We start from the raw sequence: 13,611 nt of genomic DNA on the forward strand, positions 1-13,611 counted from the left end.
GGCAATTTCGTATGGTCTTACCTAATAATTATTGTCCTTAATAATTTTCAGCACTAATTTAGAAATCATTGGATTTCTAAATTCCCAATTTAGGTGGGTTTTTTTTTAAAATAAAATACAAATTCTGTATCTCTCTGTAATTTTATATAAGCTGTTAACCTCATAGATTACTTAGGGCTTTCTAAGTTTTTTACACCCTTCATATTAAAAGTCTAATAATTTTCCTCCATTACCCTTTTCAGATACAACATTCTTCTACATGTAAAAACTTTTCTGTATTCTTTGTTAAATCTAGTGAGCTCGAACTTCTCCGGATATGTTGTAGAGGGCTTCTGAGGTGTCTGCCCTGCATAAAAGACTGAGCATGGTGTTGAATAAGCTTTATCTCCAGTAGCTGAAGTTAGAATGTTGGCTCTGTCATGTCATCGACTTCTCTGTGCCTCAGTTTACTACTCTGCATAATGATACTAATACTATCCCCCTTTCAAAGAATTATTGTGAAACTTAAATGTTCAACTCACTTGTATCAAGTCCATTAAAGGAGGGACTGGAACGTGGTTAGTATTCGAGAAACGTTAGTGAGTATTATTACAGAACGTATTTGGTATATCCACAAGTGATGTCCATAGAACATCTTTATCAGAGAAGGGACTTCAACAGAGATCTGCAAGTTAGATCAGAGATGAATCTTAGAAAGGGCAAACTTTTAAACTCAGACTGGACCGATCTGGATAAAACTGCTTACCCTCAGGAATTTACTTACGTTGCTCACCCTCGATTTTCTTTTCTGTACTGAAAAGCAGCGAGCATCAGGGTGGTTGTTAGGTTCAGAAGTAAGGTCCCTGAGCCTGTTTGCCTGCCAAAGGGTTAGCATTCCAGCCACAGGGGATGTTAGTATCTTGCCACTTTCTGTCAGCTGTGCATACTGGATATTGTTCACTGCAATAGTGGTTTCTGATCTAAACAGGATTCCACATCTGGAAAGAAAATTCACTAAATCCTAAGTCTTGCAAAAAATGGGCACGTTTTTCAGTTTTAACAGATGGGAAAGATTGACATCTAGTGGCTCTCTGGCGGGATTGCATGCAAACATTTTGATTGCAAAAGGAGTCAAATAATGCACTTATAGTTTGCTTTACATAGACTGCTCTTAGAAAATAATTATATAAAGCACATTTCTGTTATTATTTATTAGTATCTGTCATTATAAAATCAGATATAACTCCCTGTATTTTGTTATAATTCTTTATTTTTTTATTTATTTTTAAAAATTTTTTTTAACATTTATTTATTTTTGAGACAGAGAGAGACAGAGCATGAACGGGGGAGGGTCAGAGAGAGGGAGACACAGAATCTGAAACAGGCTCCAGGCTCCGAGCTGTCAGCACAGAGCCCGACGCGGAGCTTGAACTCACGGACCGTGAGATCATGACCTGAGCCGAAGTCAGCCGCTTAACTGACTGAGCCACCCAGGCACCCCGTTGTAATTCTTTAAAAATAATGTCCCTATAAATTTTCCCACCTAGTAAAATTATTTTGTTTTCCTGTTAAATAATATATTAATTCTACATTTTTCTATAATTTCATATAAGCTGTGGACTTCACAGTTTACCTAGAACATTATAAAATTATTATATTCTTCACATTATAGTAATAAAATATGATATTGTTTTATTGGTCTTCTAGGAAGGTATTATTAACTTGGACAATATATTTAAATGCGGCGAAGAGTTTAATGAAAGCATTTTTAAGTTGACTTTACTTTAGAACAGTTTTAAATGTACAGAAAAGTTGCTCCCTATTATTAACATCTTATATGAGATGGTACGTTTGTCACAGATAACGAACTGGCATTGATGTAATATTATTAACTAAAATTTCGCATTTCATTCCATCTTCATTCCATCACCAATGTATTCGTCCAGGGTTCCCCAGAGAAACCGAATCATTAGGATGTATCTCTATATGTCTACACCTGCATCTATATTCATAGATTTATATAAGAAGGTATATATTTATGGATAGACAGATAAAGAGCTAGAGAGAGAGTGAGATTTACATTAAGGAATTGGCCCACATGATAATGGAGTCTTGGTAAATCTAATCTCTGCGGGGTAGGTGGGCAGGCTGGAGACCCAGGGAAGAGTTACAGTTTGAGTCCAAAGGCAGTCTGTTTGCAGCATTCGTTTCTGCTTGGGAGAAGTCAGTCTTTGTTCTATCAAGGGCTGCAACTGATTGGATGAGGCCCACCCACATTATGGAGGGTAATCTGCTTTATTCAGAATCCACTGATTTAAGATTAGCTGTTACAACCAGGTTTTCCCCACTGTCCTTCTTCTGTTCCAAGGTCCTATCCATCACGACTCCTTAGTATTCTCTGGTTTGAGACAGTTTCTCAGACTTGCCTTGTTTTGATGACGTTGACAATTTGAAAAGCACAGGTCACATATTTGGTAGAGTGTCTCTCAATTAGAATTTGTCCTATGATTAGACTGGGATTATGGGTTTCAGGGAGGAAGACCACAGAGATGAAGCAGCATTCTCCTCATATCTTGTTAAGGGTGTCTGCTTCCATCGTGACTCATCACTAATGATGCTGACCTTGATCATCTGGATGACAGAGTGCTGGTCAGGTTTTTCCCCTGTAAAGTTACCCGCCTCCCTTTCATACTGTACTCTTTGGAATCAAGCCCACACTCAAGGTTGAGGGTCGGAGATACTAAGCTCTGTTTCCTGAAAGGATAAGCAGTGACCTGATTCATTTATAATTTTTCTGTACGAGATTCACCACTTTCCTCCTCCCCCTTTATTTATTTATTTATTCATTTATTTATATCACTATGTACTCATAGATATTTATTTTGTTCCTTGGATTGTAACTCAATACCACATTATTTATTTTGGTACTCAAATTGTTTCAGCTTTCGCCATTCAGGGCTCTTTCAGGCTGGCCCCTGACATGCCCCCACTCTTTTGTAGTTTTTTGAGTACATCCTTATTTTCTGGCACTGTACATGCTCCAGGATCTTATATTTTCCCTGCCCCAGCCCTGGAATCATATATTTCTCCACGGAAACTTAGTTCCTCCTATTGGAGGATTGTACTAGAAACCAAGATCTAGGTGCTGGGTGGGTGTGCTCACTGGTGAACAGCTCCAGGGTGGAGATAGAAAATACGCATGTGTGTGTGTGTGTGTGTGTGTACATTTGCAAAGCAAGGACATGGTTTTGATGCATACAGTTTCAGTTTACGTGATACAAAGGTGCAAAGGAAAGACTGCCTGAATTGGATAAATATAAAAGGCTATATGCAACATTTGCATATTATAACTGCATAAGAATAATATGGACACAAGTGAGCTCTCTACTCAATCTTCTTTTTCTTTTTTAATTAAAAATTATTTTTAATATTTATTTTTGAGAGAAAGAGAGAAACAGAACACGAGTGGGGAGGGGCAGAGAGAGAGAGGGAGACCCAGAATCTGAAGCAAGCTCCAGGCTCTGAGCAGTCAGCACAGAGCCTGATGCGGGGCTCAAACTCACCAGCCATGAGATCATGACCTGAGCCAAAGTCAGATGCTTAACCAACTGAGCCACCCAGGCGCCCCTCAATTTTCTTTTTAAACTCTCAGTGTAATTAACTCAATGTTTCAAGAGCTGAAAGGCGGAGTAATGTAAGTTACAATGTATTAGGCATCTACGTGCACTTTTTAAAAATCATCTCTAATTCATAGGACTCTACAAGGAAGAGAATAATATTAGATTTGCTTTCGACAATTTATGCTCAGGGAATTATTACCAATTCGGGATTGCCTGGCTAGAGCAAGGCAGAGCCAGTACTTGAAATCAGGTCGGTTTTTGACAACTGAAATGTTGCTTGTGACTAGTGATAGATCTTTACATTTCTAATGGATTTTTCAGAGGATGGTCACATGCACAATTTCATTTCATCCAAATGAATTCTCCAAAATAGGTTAAGGCAGATCCTAATATCCTTATTTTAGGAATTGAGGTCTTCTATTTAATTACTGCGATTATTGACCTCAAGCCCCCACCCCCCTTAGAATGTAAAACACTCCATCAAGAATGCGGAAATAGGTATTTACTTTTGGTTCCCAAATCCAGTTTAAGTAACCAGTGAAGGATGAAAAATGATATGCTCTAAGTACAAATAACATTGAGGAAAATGTCTTTCTTTTATAAATCATATTCAAATGTGGAACATTTTTAATCCTTTTTATTTGAAATGAATTTTTGTCTGCTTATAGAAATGTCAACGTGCCTTTAAGAATAAACTGACAGGATCAGTAGCTTTGGTTGTGATAATGCAGTTAAGCGTTTAACTGCATATTGATGAAGTTTATGACTAATACTTTGGAAACGTGCATATTTATAAGAGAATATATACATATTCTCATATATACGTATGCATATGTATATGTATCTTGTAGATATAAATAACGCACAACTTTAGGCTTGGCTAAGAATGATGAAGTCTTAAAATGTTTAAGCCATATTAAAAATAAAAGTCAAGGGATTTTAGGGGCTCCTGGGTGGCTCAGTCAGTTGAACGTGTGACTCTTGATTTATCCTCAGGTCCTGACCATAGGGTTGTGGGATCGAGCCCTGCGTCAGTCTCCACAGAGGGCTCCCTATCGGGCTCTGCGCTGAGCGTGAGCCGGCTTGGGATTCTCCCTCTCCCTTGCCCTCTGACCTTCCCCTGCTCTCTCTCTCTCTCTCTCAAAACAACAACAACAACAAAAGTCAAAGGATTTTATAGTCTAGACCACTGTCCAGTACAGAAGCCACAAGCCACATGTAGTGAATGAGCCCTTGAAACATTACTAGTTCTGAGATGTGAGCTAAGTGGGAAGTACACATTGGATTTCAAAGACAGCACCGGAAAAAAAAAAAGGATTTAAGATATCTCAATAATTTTTATATTGATTACGTGTTGAGATATAGTTGATTTTAGATATAGTGGATTAAATAAAATATATTATTAAAAACAATTTCAACTGTTCCTTTTAACTTTATTAATGCAGATACTAGAAAATTTAAAATTATGTGTGTCGCTGCCATTATATTTCTGCTGGGGCATACTGCTCTCTAGACCAGTCCAGCAGGAAGATTTTAGGACTTCTGTCTCTAAATCAGTAGTGCTTTGGGTTTGGAAATTTGAGAGAAGAGAGAGATGAACTAAAGAAGGAGCTGTTCAGTTATTGAGCAGAATTCGTATGAAATGTGAGAGTCAGGACTTGTTGGGTTTGAAGAGTGGGTTGTTTCAACATCAGAGTCTCTGAACAGAATTAAGAAATGACCTCCACGCACAGATCAGCTCCCGGGCGGTGGTAGAGGGGGAACCACAGGTTCGGCTAACTAAAGCCTCGGGAAGATTTAGGGGCTTAAGAGCATTGTCCCATAGCAGCCTCAAAGGTGCCCCAATGACCTGTCCCAGAAAGAAGGGTCAGAGTGGCTTATGGCTAGTGGAGGGAACTTGAATGAAATTGAAAGGACAGGACAGAATTTATATAAGAGAATTATATTGGTGGAGTGTTAGAAGCACTATCAGCTTGGACTCGAAGCAACTCTGACTTTGGTTCCTCCCCCGTGAAGCTTCTCTGGAAGGAAGCAGGCTGCCCTGGGCCATTTCTTCCTCATGAGGACAACTCAGAGGGTGGAACCAGAAGCCCAGAAGGCAGAGCGAAGAGCTGGGAGGGAGCCAGGGAGCAGAAGCGGGTCCCGATCAAGGATTTGGAAACATGAGCCTGCTTGGATTCAGATAGCCGCGGGCCAGAGGCTGCTGTGTCTCCCACTGTCCCTCCTTTGCGACACGAGTGTCCGCTGTGGTTCTCCAGTCTCCGTCTCCCCATTGTTTGTGGGGCAGAGGGCGCTGGCTTGTCTCTTTAGTTCACAGGTCTTCAGATGCAGAGGAAATGCCCCCGAGGAGCCTCCTCCTCCTCACTTGAATATGACTGAAATGATCAGATTTAGGGAATTTTGAGAGGCTTGAGTATGTTGTGCATGTCAGGGAGGCGTGTAAATAACATCTGGACGGAAGTGGATAGTGGCAGAATAAAAGTGCAGATTCTTTGACGCACTTCCCATAGAGGGATGGGTTCTCTTTCCCAACGCTTTGAATCCGTGACCACTTTGACAATGGAGTACAATGGGAGTGACGCTATGCCCGTTCCAAGCCGGACTTTCACAGAGCTGACAGCTTCAGCCTTGGTTTCTCAGAGCCCCGAGCTGCCATGTGGGAATTCTGATTGCCCCGCTGGAGAGGTTCCCCGGGGAGGTCTTGCAATGAGAGAAGGGCCCAGCTGTGCCCAGCCTTCCAGCCATTCCCCCACCCCAAAGTGCTAGATACCATGCGGGTGAAGCTTTCTTGGGCCCTCCAGACCAGTCCAGAGGCCCGCTGGATACCGCTGAATAATGGTATACCAGCTGAATAATGCCAGCGAGCCACAACGCCAGCCAAAGCAGAATAATCACCCAGGCAAGTCTTGCCCAAATTTGTGAATTCTGTGGTTTGTGAGCAGCACAGAATGATTCCCGTGTTAATCCACTAAATTTGGGGTGGTTTGCTGTGCAATAATCCATAGCTGGGACACACACACACACACACACACACACACACACACACACACCACAGCCTCGTGGAGTGACCTGGAACATTTTGCTTCTGGTTTTTCTGCCTTCGGTATTTTCCTCAGTGAAATTGGATAATGGTATCTACGAAGCATGGGTGTTAAAAAAGTAAACAAGATGGCCTATCTTTGGATCATAATATTCTTCTTTCTTTTGTTTCCCTGTCATGCCTCCCTTTACACATCACTAGTGTTAGCAGGTGTGTGTTTACTTCAGACACCATCAGTTTTCCTGATACACACACACACACACACACACCCCACATATATACACGTATGTATAAAGGGCCCACCCTTTCCCACGTTGCTTTGAAAATGTACATTATTTAAGCGAAATCACTCCTGTTTCTCTCAATGTATGAATATGGTGGCTTGGATATTTTGCTAGGTCCCCACACAGGGGTCCTGGTATAATTGTATGACTTCAAGATTGACACAAGCGCATATTAAAAAACCTAAACACAGGCATGCTCGCTGGCTTGTAGAAAAGTTACTGGGTGGGATGAGATAAAGCATCTATTTGAATGAAGCTGGAGAGACGGGACATGAATAGAGACAAATCTTTGGTGCACAACTAGGCCCGGAGTTCCTGTTAATCGGTTTAGCATCTTGCATTCACCAGGTCTGAGGCTTCCATATTTTTTAACCTCCCTTCCACCTACCTCCCACCTGGGAATCCTTTGATGGGAGGACGGGGATAGGTGAAATCTTTCTCCTGTCAATTAAAGTTCTCGGTCTTTCTCCTGTTAATTAAAATCCTACTTGAAAGAATTAAGTATAGCAAACACCTGTCCGGACAGACCCCCTTCCTGCTCCCCCTCCCCCCGCCCGGACAGGCCCCGGGCGCGCCGGGTGGGGCGGAGAGGGAGCCCGACCGTGCGCACTGGAGGCGCAGGGAGGGCGGCGAGGCGAGGGCCAAGAGGCCGAGTGGCTTGCGGCCCAAGCTCAGGTCACTGGAGTATGAAATCGGGCCTCTGGCAGCAGGACTTTTCCAAGGTCAGGTTCCTGGGAACGCGGGCCGCGGACGCAGGGCAGGGAGGCAGCGTGTGGGGGCGGGGAGCGCGGGCCAGGCTTGGAAACCGGGAGCGCCCGAGACCCGCCGCCTGGCCCAGACCGCCCTCGGCGAAGGGCGCGGCGGCCGGGGAGGAGGAGGGAAGGGCGTGCGCGGAGGGGACGGGAGGCGTCGCCCCGCCGCGCCGGAATCTGGCCCGTGCGGGGCCGTAGCATCGGGACGCGAAGCGGTGCGGGGCGCCCCGCGAGCAGCCGCGCCCATGGGCCGCGCAGACCCGGCCGGGAGCGCCCCTGGCCGCGCCGCTCGAGGCTCGCGGTTCCCGGCTGCGAAGCGGCTGCGTGTGCGGGGCTAGCGGTCTGGGGGCGCAGGGCTGGGCGGGCGGGGAGTCGAGGCCCCGGGGGCGCGGGGGCGCACGGCCGCCCGCCGCCTGCGGGGGGCCCGCGCGGGATGTCAGCGCCCGGAGGCGCCCAGGCCTCGGGGCGCGGGGCCGGGCCCCGGGGACGCCAGCCGAGGCCTGGGGCTGATTGTGATTGGGTAAGTGTTGATCTGGGAAGGGAGGTGGGATGATGAACTTTTGATCGTGTCACATCTCCGTGCCATGTGCCTGCTTTTTTTTCCTGGCTGCAAAGCTGGGATCCATCGGGTCCATATCCCTGCACCCATTCATGAAATCTCTAGTGCTGACATCATCCAGCTTTCCCAGGCGAAGTTGCTCTTTTGCACTGAGAAGCATGCGTCGCGTCTGAGATGACAGATTCTCCCCATCGGCCCCGCCAGCTGTGGTTGCGTCCAGGCTGTGCTTGTATGAAGTCGGGGCGGCGTTGGGTGTTTTAGGGCAAGAGCCTCTTCGTGAGAGACAGTCCATCCAGAAAACCATCTTGCATTTCGACCCACTCAGAATACGGTGCTCATTTCAGACCGTCCTTTTAAGCAGGCACGCAAATTTTTGAAAGCTCTGATCACTGTTTAATATTGAATTTCTATTAAGGCAAAGAGGCAGAGATTTGTGGGCCATCAAGAGGTGAGTTTTAAAAAGTAAAATTAAGTAATAGAGTCATTACCTCGTCCACTGGAAGAGTGACTCATGGAGATTTGGACTCAGCCTTAAATTTGATGCACTGACAAATTAGGGCTATCTAGTTCAGTGGGTGCACTTCAGTCGGCCCTAAAACCCACTCCCTCTTTCCAAGTGAACAGCCTTAAATATACCCATTAACAGTTTTTTTTTAACATCTCTAAAATCTAAGCAGTATAGACAGAAACTTGTGTAAAACTGTTATGTGTCTATGTATTATGTAATAAACTGTTATGTGTCTGTGTATTTAATAAAGCTTGATAGACATTCCACCATTTTCAAGTTTTAAGGTACTTACAGGACACATCCCGTAAATCCTGTACACTTGTTTATTTTTATTTTTTTATTTTTGAGAGAGAGAGAGGGAAAGGGCACAACTGAGCAAGGAACAGAGAGAGAGAAAAGCAGGGCTTACCTGAAGTGGGGCTTGTGCTCACCCAGAGCAGGGCTCAAACTCATGAACTGTGAGCTCATGACCTGAGCCAAAGTCGGATGCTTAACCCAGGTGCCCTGTACCCTGTTTTAGACTGTAGAGTTTACAAGGGAATTGATAGTTTACAGGGAATTAAAGATGTTCAGTGTTATGTATAATGGTTGGTTAGAGGAGAGAAATCAGAGATTGAAAACAAGACATAAAAAGAAAAAACAAAAGGCAAGTTGTATCGATTCTGGTTTTACTGAACCACGTCGGTAGTTTGGGGTCCCCGGAGACACACGCAGGTCAGATGGCCTGGGTCCAGGGGGCAGCTCCATCCCTAGGTTTTTGGTGACTTTGGGTATTCATTGCATTAATAGGTACAACTTCCTCTTCAGAATTTCTGAACTCTGTGGTCAAACGTATCTGTTATTACACTGAACTCTGAAGTTCAAGAAGTTCCACAGACATACAGAGGCTTTTGAAGGAAAGGAAGCTCAGAGGAAAAAAAAAAAAATTTTTTTTTAGAACTAGTGCAGACCTAGATGGTGGGTGAGGGCATCTTATAGTAGTCCTCTACCCCCAGCCCCAACCTGCTGCACACACCTAGTCCCCGCATCTTGAAGATCTGTCAGCTACACTTTGAAGTCAGTAGGAATGCCTTCTGGGGAAAGGATACGGTGCTAAGAGAAGAGAATCATCAGTGCTTTCATTTTGTAAAGCATTATCTTGGATTGGAAAGACCCCCTCCTCCCCTGGCCCCTGAAAAAGGGTGAACTTTCTGGAGGAAGAAGGTATTGTTCATTGGGGACAAAACAAACAGGCATACCTCCGATTAGTGAATTCAGTCTTCCAGCGCTGACAGCAAGAAACCATTTTATGCAACCAATTCGTTGTAAAAGTCACTTCTGTGGCCATCAGCTATTCCCAGAGCTGTGAATTTTCTTTCTTCACGAAGGATGACACATCCTCAAGAAACGTCTTGAGTTTGAAGAGTATGTTTGTGTCTGGTCGCAATGCAGTCCTTTGTAGTAAGCATGTACTTTTAGAGTAAAACCGTGTTCGTTGTTTGAGTCGCTAATTTAATCTTTGCGTGTTGATTCTTTCGGCAAACATAGAGCATCTCTGTGTGAGAGGCATGCGTTTGATACGAAAACAATAAAGTGTCAGGATGATCTAAATAAAAAGCTGAAGGATGGGGAGAGATCTGTACGATACAAAATGCTGCGGGAGGTGCAAAGAAACAGCTCGGTGTTTTCAGAGAGGAACGTGTGATAGCCGTGGTAGCAGTGAGCAGGAACCACCCGATAGAGCCAGCACTGATGACGTGGGCACTGCACACACTTGATTTAACTGAGATCTCACAACAACCGTATTGAAACCGTTGACAGTATTTGCACTGTGTTGCAGGTGGGTCCAGGGTTAGGGGCAACTTGCTGGGAACACAGAGCCTGTCAGGGGCAGAGCAGGATTCTAATGGATCTGTGTTCTTCTTTTATAGATATTATGAAGGAGCACGTTTCATTTAATTCACCACCTTGAGGTTTCCAGTTATTTCTCAGTAAGAAGCAGATGAACTCGTAGGCTAGCGTTTCTTTCTTAATGCTCGAAGCAGTTCTCTCTGATGTAACGTTTGGTTGATTGTCTCCTTTCCATCATAAGTGTTTTTATGTTTCTCTAAGGAGTTACGGAGGCGAATGAAATTGATAAGTAATTGATGGTTTTGAAACACGACTGAATAAGGCCAGAGGTAAAGCTGTTTATTACCGTAAAAGCTTGTCCGGTATTCTTATCTCTTAGCACCTTTATTCTCCGAATCGCCTGATTGTACCTAAGACACATAAGCAGTAAGGAGGGGGAAAAATACATGATTCTATTCTTCTCTCATACAAGATGTATGTATGGAAGGCAGAGGTTCTTACTAACCTGTTTGTACTAATTAACTTGTTTTTCAAATTCCCTTTGTTGTAGAGTACTGCAGATATATAACTAAGGGCGGAATTTATTCTCTGTATTAATATTTTTAATTATTTTAATGTTTATTTATGAGAGAGAGAGAGAGAGACAAACAGCATGAGCGGGGGAGGCGGGGGGTGGTTTGCAGAGAGAGAGGGAGACACGGAATCCGAAGCAGGCTCCAGGCTCTAAGCTGTCAGCACAGAGTCCTATGCGGGGCTCAAACTCACAAACCGACCTGAGCTGAAATCGGACGCTTAACTGACTGAACCACCCGGGTGCCCCAATCTGTATTGATATTTTTTTAAACTCCATTTACATTCAGTAATATAAATGCTGTAAATTAGGCACCATTTTAATTGATGACACAGCAAACTTTTTTTTTTAAATGAGTATTACTGTGGTATCCCTGTTAAAAAGACTGAAAGTTGACTTGTTCCCCCCAAATCACTGCCATATCTTCAGATGATATAGAATATGAGTTATTTGTATGGGAAACTATTATTTCTATAAAAGAATGAAAGTTGTTTACTGTTAAATGTTAGGAAGTTGCTTTGACTAAGAGGGAAGTAAATGTTTTAAGAGGTTCATTGAAAGGGCATTTTAATGATTAACTCTCCTACACCAGTCAGGTTTAGTACCTTATTTAAAGTTTAGAGATTTCTTCCTTTGTTGTTGTTTTTCATTAACTTTAATGTTTTAAAACTCGCCACACGTTAGGCAGACAATGGTGCCATGCTAAAATGAGCTATTGTCTGTGGGTTTCAATCATTTCTTCTGTTCATTCATGTGTTTAGTGACTCAACAGAATTTAATACGTTCCAGAGTTAATACAGAACTATCAAGTTTTTCCCGAAAGGCTGGTTGGCTTTTGTAATCACAAGGGCACCCAGTCAAGGGACAAGTTGGAAGTGAAATCTAGCTCATGGTCCACTTGCCTTGGAGTGAGGCCGTGTCTGCACGGAGTTGGGGGCAATGTTTACCGGTCTGGCTAAGTCACAAAAAGTTGTGTTTCTCCCCCCACCCCCACCCCCCCCCGTTTACATAAAGGGGCATATAGGTTAATGTCAACCTTGTTCTAAGAAAAATAGAGATGGTAAGATCCTAGACCTTCAGTTTCTTGAGGAAATATGGTGTGTGTGAGCACGTGTGTAAGCATGCACACTTTGTGTGTTTGGGGGACGCAGCAGGAAGAAAGAAGCAACTTTATGCCAAAGGACGTTTTAAAAGTCTCAATGAATAAAATTCGATGATTACATCAGAGATGGTTTTCCTATTTTATTTTTCAGAAGAGGACTGGCAGAAGGATCTGGAAAGCACAGTGCCGTTGTGAAAAGCGAAGATCCTTTACCTACACATTTTACAAGAAATGTGCAGAAAGCCATTGATAAATATGCCTGGTAAGAATTAGCTTGTTCAGTGCTTCTGATTGCACAATCAAAACGCTCCCATAATGAATACAGGAAGCAGAATCAGTGATTGGCCATGCAGTTCTAAAAGTAAAAAACAGAACAAAACAAAAAAGCAGTTTTGTTTGTAGTGTCGGGAGATGCTACACTGCATGAATGTTTTAGAATCAGTTTTTTTTTTTTAATTTTTTTTTCAACGTTTTTTATTTATTTTTTTTGGGACAGAGAGAGACAGAGCATGAACGGGGGAGGGGCAGAGAGAGGGAGACACAGAATCAGAAACAGGCTCCAGGCTCTGAGCCATCAGCCCAGAGCCCGACGCGGGGCTCGAACCCACAGACTGCGAGATCGTGACCTGGCTGAAGTCGGACGCCCAACCGACTGCGCCACCCAGGCGCCCCTAGAATCAGTTTTAAAAGCAGCTCAGAGAAGGAGAACCACCTGCCGTATAACCTCTTCCCACTTTGCTTGCATGTGTCTCTGCAGTGGATCCGTATCGTCGTTGCCATCGAGTGGAAGGCCCACGCCTGCAGGTGCCCACAACTCTTGGTCTGGGTCTGGCACACAGAGTTCCACCACTGGCTTATCAACAGAGAGGAGCTCCATTTACTCCTGGAGAGATGACGTAGGTTTCATTGTAATTCTGTGCTTACAATTAATGATGAAGAATTGCTTTCTTTACTTTTGAAAAAAAATTTTTTAATGTTTATTTATTCTTGAGAGACAGAGAGCATGAGCAGGGGAGGGGCAGAGAGAGAGAGGGAGACACAGAATCCGAAGCAGGCTCCGGGCTCTGAACTGTCAGCACAGAGCCTGACGCGGGGCCCGAACCCACAAACCGTGAGATCGTGACCTGAGCCGAAGTTGGATGCTTAAGCGACTGAACCACCCAGGTGCCCCAAGAGTTGTGTTTTTTTTAAGTTATTTTGAGAGAGAGAAACAGAGCAGGGGAGGGGCAGAGAGAGGAGGAGACCCAGAATCCAAAGCAGGCTCCAGTCTCCGAGTTGTCAGCACAGAGCCTGACGCGGGGCTTGAACCCACAAACTGTGAGATCACGACCTGAGCCAAAGTCAGACGCTCAACTGACTGAGCCAC

The 13,611-nt window shown here is 44.0% G+C and overlaps 1 protein-coding gene across 2 annotated transcripts in view; it reads left to right on the forward strand.

The window, feature by feature from the left end:
* The window catches only part of FAM149A (family with sequence similarity 149 member A), a 56,933-nt gene that overhangs the window by 21,951 nt on the left and 21,371 nt on the right, over positions 1 to 13,611 (forward strand). The window contains exons 1-3 of one of the 2 annotated variants that reach the window (XM_043559271.1): positions 8,066 to 8,195; positions 12,397 to 12,507; positions 13,003 to 13,141. Coding sequence is in view for 1 of the 2 variants with exons in the window: in XM_043559281.1 (XP_043415216.1) it covers positions 12,397 to 12,507; positions 13,003 to 13,141 (250 nt within the window). In the remaining variant the exon portion in view is untranslated. Of the gene's footprint in view, positions 1 to 8,065; positions 8,196 to 12,396; positions 12,508 to 13,002; positions 13,142 to 13,611 lie in introns of those variants that run through there. The other variant, XM_043559281.1, reaches the window with a different exon arrangement.

The sequence above is a fragment of the Prionailurus bengalensis genome, chromosome B1 (genome assembly GCF_016509475.1).
Source record: "Prionailurus bengalensis isolate Pbe53 chromosome B1, Fcat_Pben_1.1_paternal_pri, whole genome shotgun sequence".
Taxonomy (NCBI): Eukaryota; Metazoa; Chordata; class Mammalia; order Carnivora; family Felidae; genus Prionailurus; species Prionailurus bengalensis.